We start from the raw sequence: 8,258 nt of genomic DNA, 5'->3' as shown, positions 1-8,258 counted from the left end.
ATAGCTAATGAAATATTCCCCTGATTCCAGGTCCGAGCTGTACCTCCCAGCAGCAAGGTTTGGAAAGAAATAGCTAATGAAATATTCCCCTGATTACTCAAGACCCTGTAACATTCTTCTTGTTTCAGCTCTGCTCAGATCATTCTGCATTATCAGAGAGCCTTCTTCAGTGTGTCCTTGGTTTTAGTAGACTGGGTCTTTTTGTATACAAAATCAAAACGTGGACTGTAGTAGAAGCTTTTAAAAACCGCTTCTGACCGGCTCACAGAACAGATGAGATCTCAGTGTTTTTATCACACTGGAGACCAACCAGGTTGGCAAGCAGGTGTTGGTATTGTCCCTGCAATTTGTAAGGAGTTACTTCCCATTCCCCAACAAGACCTTTGCAGAGAGCAGCCCTGATTCATCCAACTCTAGGGAGGTCGTTCTGCCAGAGCTCGGCAGGGAGAGGGTCATATCACCTGCCTTAGCCCCACTGTCTCTCTTCTGCAAGTCCTACACGAGTGACAAGGGGTACCTCACCTTGTGCTGACTCTGCAGACCTCTCAGCTGGTGACTTCTGTGCCTGGACTCAACCTCTGCTTCCTTCCCTAACAGCCACAGATGCGAATGGGGAGGGGAGCTGGGTCTTTGATGACTTGTGCTTGAGGTGACTTGACAGCTGGATGCAAAGGGGTGTTCCCACCTGCTATATGTGCATCTGCTAATTGGCTTCTCCAGCTACATACTTTGCAGAATGAGATGGGGAAGGAGAGGGTGGCCAGGCTCCAAACCTGCCCTGTTGGGAGGGGAAGGGGGCATGGTCCAGCTCCTCAGGTGAAGGGGGGACAGCCTTGCCTGACCTATCCCTGACTGACTGCATGGGGCTTGGGGTTTGGGAATTTGGCAGGGGGGAATGTGGCCATATTGATGGCCACCACAGTGTGCTGCCAAATTTCTTGACACATGGGGAGCCCTGTGGGCCAGATGTGATGGCTCTGTGGGCCACACTTGGTTTGAGAGCTGGAGTTTGAGCACCCCTGTGCTAGCTGTCTTTGTCATGGGAGCTTTGATTTTTAGGGTCAGTATGAAGAGACAGATTGCTAGGGTTGTGATCATTCAGTTGTCCTTTTGCCCTGTAAGAAATAATTATCCTAATTATCCAGCAGCCTTTAAATGCACAGTGTTGTCATTTAGTAGATTCTGATTAAGATTAACACACTACTTCAGTGAACAGTAAGTGTTGCTTTGAGTGAGGAAGGAAGTTTTCAGTTTGGTTTCAGTTACCTGGACCATTCCTGACTGTCCAGATTGTTTCCAGTTCTCTGTTTTTATTCATTTATTACTTTGTCTGCATGCTAAAATGCAAATTAAATGCAGAATAAATGCAAAATGATCCACAAGCTTTTATTTTACACAGAACAAATAGCAAAGTTGGTAATATATGTAAATACTACAGTTACTTATTGAATCCCAAAACTAAGAGGATAAGGACAAGGAGAACTAGTAAAAATATATTAATCCTAACCCTTCCCTTCCCAAAATTATTCCCTATTATTTGGAGATACAGAATGTCAGTAGAATGTTGTCTATTTGCATTAAATCGTGAAGTCCTCTTGGATGTGTTGTCAGAATCGCTTGGCCACTAATCTTGGAAAGAGACTTGTAATATTTAGTTTAAAAGAGATTAATGTGACCACATATTGACACATTCAAGCCCTTTTCCAAACTACTTGAAGTGTTATAAAACAGTATTAAAAATTATACTTATTTGAAACTTTGTTGTACAAAATTAATTCTTAAAACTAGTAATGAATCCAGTGTGTTGTATGTGGGAGACAGTTGTAAGGGAGAAAAAAAGACCGGAGGGAAAGGCATAAAATGACTTATTCTTTAATTAACAAGAAATTCTTTAGGTGGGGATTTTGTATTGTGAAATTATTTGAAGTAGATGTCATCAAATAGGAGCAAGTTCTACAGCTTAAGACTAAATTTTTTAAAAAAGGGCTTACAAATGATTGGTTACCATTTCTGTGTATTTTAGTGAACAGACTGGCCCACTCCAAGTACTGCTGAGTCAGGAATTACTGCTGGAACCCAACAGAGAAGTGGAATATGGGTCCAGTTCTTTCTTCCACTCACCTGCTTCCTGCCATGAGTTGCACTCATCATTATATCCAGAGGCTTCCTCCCTGCCCCCTCATGCAAGCAATCCACCAAACAGGGCATCTCCAGACTTCCAATCTGCTTCTGCTGATTTTGATGACCGAGCTCACTCTTTTCGCTATAGGCATGGGTTGGCTGAGAGACCCACAAAGATTAAGAATGATGCCCATCATGGTGTGGATTTTGATAGAGCCACAACCAAAGGGCTAGAAGACTATAGGGATTGTTGCAGCAGCAGCAAGTTAAATGTTCATGACATAACAGCTTCACTCACAGCTCAGCACAAAGTCAAGACTAATACAGTAAACTCTGGGTCTTTGCCTACACTGTTTCCCTGTCCACATCCAGCACAAGCAGCATCTCCTGACAAAAGTGGCCAACACAGTCCTTGCTTCACACTTGCAAGCTTTCCTGTGCAGCCCAGCATTGACCAGCTAGGGAGCTATCATTCCATGACTCCTGCTGCTTTATCCCCATTACTTCAGTGTCCCCATGATCCTGTACAGACAGCAGATAAGTACTCCAGACCAAACAGCCATGTAACTTTACTGCACCCTTGGGATGAATTTGGAAAGATGGAGTCTTGCACATCTGATACCCTGACCACTAGAGGGCATGTTCGTTTCCTGGCAGAACAGTTTCAGAGAATGCATGGGGTCTGCAAAGAAGGTATTCATGAGAAAGGGTGGACTGCAATAGTCTGTCAGGATGAGAAATCTCCAAGACTAATGCAAGAATCCATCACCAATCTTTCACCCTCGGTCTATAGACAACAAATTCATCAAAGCCAAGAGAACAGAAGTTGGTCTTCTGAGAAGTCCCTCTCATCCTTGGATGTTAGGGATGGGTTAGTTTCCATAGAATGTTTTAGTGCCAAACACAGCTCTAAAAATCCTGGGTCTCACAATAAAGAGCAGTGTGGAAAAGGTGGGCAGAATGTAACAGGCTCTGCAATCTACCAGGAAAGGCACACACATGAAAGAGGCATGAAACAGGTAGATGATGGAACTGCTTCAGGCATGGTAGTGTCTCTGCCTGTGAATCACTGGGTGGATGATGTTAAAAGTTCTCAGCTGGAAAGTAAGAATACCGAATGGCTTCTGGTGCCTATGAGGAATCCATCACTTCCTGAAAAGAGAAGAGTTAGAGATGACTTGGACAGGACCCCAATGCAGCTGCACCCACAGTGGAATCAAGACACAGAACAGGAGATCTCTGAGCTGGAATCCCTCTATCAGGCTAGTCTGCAAGCATCTCAAGCTAACAGGTCTGTGCTGGGAAGAATGGACAGTGCCAGGCATCCACTAGGCCAATCAGGTGAGAATTCTGTAACTGCTTTACATCAGGGTAATATTTTATTCCTGAGCAAGATTTGAGCCTTGCTTGCACACAGTTCCTCCAGTGAAACTAAAGTTGTTTTGCAGTTTTTTGTTTGTTTTCAAAACTAATTTAGTTAAATAGGTGCCTGTTACTTCAATTCAGTTTATCAGTAGCTTATTTTTGTTTATCTTTACTAATATAGATCTTAAGGTGAAAGATGCATGTGTCTTCACAACTATACACCTTTTTAAATTGCTCTAAAAGCACACCTTTAGTTAAACTGGTGGATGTTTGTGGGTAAAAAGATTTAGCTGGCCTGGAAGGTTTCAGATTTGACTATTATGGCCATCTAGGATGAACGAATGGCAGATTTCCGGTTTCATCAATGTATTTACAAACTGAGGTGTTAGATGCTTGGCAGATATTACATTTATGGTGTGATTTACTCATTAATTGGAGCATAAAACACAACATTCTGCATGTTTGGCAAATTTATGGCACAATATGTTGAACAGGTCACAAAGATGTTCCACATTTTAATGTAGAACCTCTGTGGCTGGTTTGTATCTTGCCCTATTTTGAATGTGGCATGCTGTAGTGGGGTGCATGGTATAGTTTTAAATGCCCCTTCAGGGGGAGCCTATGAGCTGCCCAAAGATGGAGTTATTTAAAGCCATTCTGTGCAGTCCAACGCTGGGTATGCAGCAAAGGCAGCTGGTGACCCAGGCTCTCTGATGCCTAGCTATCTGCACTACAGCATGGGGTGCATGCAGCTGAGCATTAGAAAGCTTCCCAGTCTCTGGGTATATGCTTGCCATTCCAGGCCAGGGAATATGCAGCTGGGGCTGTGGATCCCCTACTCCTCTGGTACACACTTCCACTGGGACCTAGGGCTCTTCCCACCTGATGCCTGGAGGTAGCCCCAGGGCTCTTATTCACCTGATCCCTGGTGACAGACCTCAGTCCCAGATCTGAGGCTACTTCTTGCCTGATCTGCAGAAGCAGTCCTGATTCTGGGACCTGGGGTTACTCTGCACCCAATCAGCAGGGGCAGCCCCAGATACTGGCTCCAGGACTCGGGGCTGCTCTCCACCCATTGAAATGTGGGCCAATGTATCCCAGCATCAGGGAACTAGTTCTCCCGTGCTAGGCTGCACCATTCTGTGGTTGCATCATTGGGATCTGAGGAATTTTATTCCAAAAGTCATGCATCCTGCTGTGCATGATCCCAGTTCCACAATTATTTTAATGTCAGGGGCCTTAGATGCATACTACTTATGTGTACATACAGACAGTTGCAGTATCTACACAAGATGCTTACTGTGCAGTAGCTTGTTACTACTGCGCAGTAGTGTTTTGCATGGCATGAATTGTGATGCACTGCTACTGCGCATTACTAATGAGCTACTGCGCAGTCAGCATTACCAGGAAGCTGTGCAGGGATGCTATTGTACAGGAACACCAGTTGCTGCTCAGTCATTTAGTATTTGTGTATGCATGTACTAAATGACTGTGCAGTAACAACTACGCAGTCAGTGTCTCATGATATGTGGCCAGTGTGTCGCAACTTAAAAATTCAGAAAATTTCTCTTTTGAATGAAATCTTCTCTACCAGGAGTGGATATCAGTTAGTATAAACACAGTATACAAACATTTTGATGTGTTTTGCGTTTTTTATCAACCGTTTTTTTTTTTCTCCAGGTAGTCTCTATGTTCCTGCTTGTGTGGCATCAAGACACCAGGTCGCAAATTCTTAGAATCCTTTAATGAGCAGTGTGCATTGAAGTTTTTTCACTTTTGCTTTTTCCTTCCCACAGAGGATTCCTAGGCTTTGAGAAAGGAAGTGATCCTAACTATCCTCTCTCCTTTCTAATCTCCAAATCCACTAGCAAGTTCAGATCAGATGTAGTGTCCTTGATGCTTCCCTCATCACTTCTTTTTCTTCCCCTTCTGGTTCTTCAGGGGCCTCTTTTCATTAGTTTTAATTTAGGTAATCAGGGTATCTTAAGAAAAACAGGATGGTCCTATTGTATAGGCATTTTTTGAACCCACAGAAGTGAGACAGCTACCTTCCATTTTAACTAGGGTGGCCACTGAAACATCCCCAGAATACAGGGCGTCCCCTTGGTGAGGGCTCAGGGAGCTCAGGCATGCAGCAGCACCTCAGCTCTTGCTGTGCCTGTATGTGCAGTGCATCTACAGCTCCTCACGCGGGGACAGAGTGATCCAGCACCTGGGATCTTCTGCTTCCCTCTCTGGCTGTCTCAGGACCCAGCTTCTCCTGGCTGCGCACTGCCCTATGTCTAGGCACAGTCAATAGAATCACAAGAGCAAATAATTGACATATATTTCCACCAATGCACTGAAAAACAGGACTTTTTTTTTGCAGTCTTTTCCTCATTCAGAAACAGATAGGGGACAAAGGGTTTAAAAACAGGATGATCCAGTATAAAACAGAACCAACGATCACCCTAACTTTCGCTGATGGGCTTTTCAGGCCCAGTTGACTGTGCCTCTATTCAAAAGTCAGGCATCAGTTCTAACTAGCTCTGTGTCTGGCATGAACGACACCAAAGTTCATGGATCCATCTTGACTGATCAGGTCCAGGTTCAAGGATCTTACGTGGCTGACTCTAGAAGTCACTTGTCAGTGCAGATACTTTCAAGCTGTTTTAGTCCAGTGTTGAGGACCTGCCACCTTGTCAGAGTGTTTATATATCCAGTGTGAATAACTTTGATGTCTCCAGATTCGTCAGACTGACATTTAATCCAGTGCCTGCAGTTAAGGCCCTGTTCACCCTGTGCTACAGAAATGGAACCAGCCCCTCTGGATTGATAATGTGTAGTGTGTGTGCGGACACACATGCGCACACACACACACACACCTTCACAAAATTGGCTGAGTATCTGCAGTATACCTTGGGATCCAGAACTCTTTTCAGGTTGCATTAAATGCCAAGGATTTGATGCCTTACTTGTCAGGGAATTCAGAATTACCAGAGGTAAGGGAAAAAATGAGAAGGTGCCAAAAGCCATCTCAGCTGATTCTGTGCTCTTTGTAGCCAGTATTGAAGTCCCCAAATATATGTGCATTTGTGGAACTGCCAACAGTAGCCATTTCAAAAACCAGCACGCTTGAGACAAGTCTTGCAGAGACTCCTTTCAGGCTTTGGTCTATGCATCTCAGATTCACCTACCTAGCATATACCTGCCAATAAAAGTGGTCATGCTTTGCCCTCTTTGCAGCACTAAGAGTTTTTATCAGTTGCCTGACTCTCAATTATCTTTCTTGTCAGGGAATGGATTTTGGCTCATTGTAAAATGTGCATATTATGTTCACTTTCAAAAAGTGCAGGTTACAGGAAAGGTTCCTTACCAGTGCAACTGGGTCACACCTTGATTAGCTGGAGCTGGAGCAACTGATGGATTTGTTACTGTCCTTTTTTAGAGGCCATGATCACCTGAGCCATAATCCCTTAGGATATTTGGCATGCTTTACTGTGAAAGAGAAAGAAACGGGGGAGCTTTCTCTCTTGTTTTGTTTATGTGCTTTGCCATCCTTAGATGGAGGTCTCAAGTGGGGAGGGGTAGGGAGGTCTCCTGCATCCATCTTTCTCAGAGAATTAATTTGTTTTTCCAAGCTTCAGTCACATCCTGGAAGTTGGATTCAATGTCTAGGATATCTACAGGCCTTAGATTTGGGCCACTCAGGCAATGGTTATATCTTTGGGCCTAGACACACAGCACAACTCATTTTCGCTGGTATAATTTTTTTTCACTGGCCTTTTTTACTGGTGTAAATGATAATGAAATCTAGAGGAGGCAGATAGTGAGATATTCTGGGTGATGAGCTTAAATAGGTAATAACCTGTTTGCTTACAAATGGCTACTGAATAGCTTTGGGCACACAGTACCTAAACCCGTTTATTCCCTGGAGTAATTCTTTACTGGATTTAAGGAAGTTTATACAAGTACAGGGCCAGAATGCATTTGTATGTTAGCTACCCACTCCTTTTTACACCCTTAGAAATGGTGATTTTGCCAGTGAAAAAGTATTTTGTACAAGCCTTTTAAACTCCCTCCAAGTATTGGAGGCATAAGGTGTGGGATTGAGGATCTTCAAAAGTTGCTTAGATGTATCGGCCTATGTATCTCAATCCATGATATGGAAGTTATTTCATCACCTGAAGATATTGAAAGATACACGCTTTGGCCTAGCACAGTTTCCAGTAGCTTGCCTTTGCCTGTCCTGAATCACAGTTTTTCTAAAGCTGCTGCTTGAAATTCTACATTTTCTGTCAGCAGTTTTCCCTCTAATTTAAGGACTGTTTAGGGAGGATAAGAGATTGCAGTCAGTGTCTATATACTTGACTTGACATGTAGAAAGGGCGCTCATTTTTGGCAGTTCAGCAATCATTAACTCTAATATTTCTTACCCTTCTTGAGGAGGGTAATCTGATGTTTACTAAACCTCCCACAAATGGGAATGTGCAGAAGCCACTAGAAGAAAGAATGAAAGTTAACTGGAATTCTTGGAGACAAGTCTCTCCGTGTTCATATGCCACAACTACCCTCCAGGCTATTTTGTCACCTTTTGTTTCATGTGTACTGAATTAAAGTGGTTGGGACCAGTCTTTCTTTGAAACGTTTAGAATCCCACATGAGAGCAAGGGAAGGGGAAACAAGTATCTCCAGCAGGCTGTGCACTAAAAGATTCTTGGCCCTGTAAGTGTCAATTTAGAGGCTAATTTAGAAGAACATTTGGTTAGTAGTGTATTTCCTTTGTTTTTATA

The 8,258-nt window shown here is 43.5% G+C and overlaps 1 protein-coding gene across 4 annotated transcripts in view; it reads left to right on the top strand.

Annotated features, from left to right (window-relative positions):
• Window positions 1–8,258, top strand: part of USP54 (ubiquitin specific peptidase 54) — a 150,891-nt gene that overhangs the window by 137,285 nt on the left and 5,348 nt on the right. For 3 of the 4 annotated variants that reach the window (XM_019555848.1, XM_019555849.1, XM_019555850.1), the window contains one exon: window positions 2,024–3,462. In XM_019555848.1, coding sequence (XP_019411393.1) covers window positions 2,024–3,462 — 1,439 coding nt within the window. Of the gene's footprint in view, window positions 1–2,023; window positions 3,463–8,258 lie in introns of those variants that run through there. The other variant, XM_019555851.1, reaches the window with a different exon arrangement.

Source organism: Crocodylus porosus, unplaced genomic scaffold (genome assembly GCF_001723895.1).
Source record: "Crocodylus porosus isolate Cpor-Errol unplaced genomic scaffold, CroPor_comp1, whole genome shotgun sequence".
NCBI lineage: Eukaryota > Metazoa > Chordata > Crocodylia > Crocodylidae > Crocodylus > Crocodylus porosus.
The sequence above is the reverse complement of the archived record's forward strand: the minus strand, read 5'-3'. Positions and strand labels throughout refer to the sequence as shown.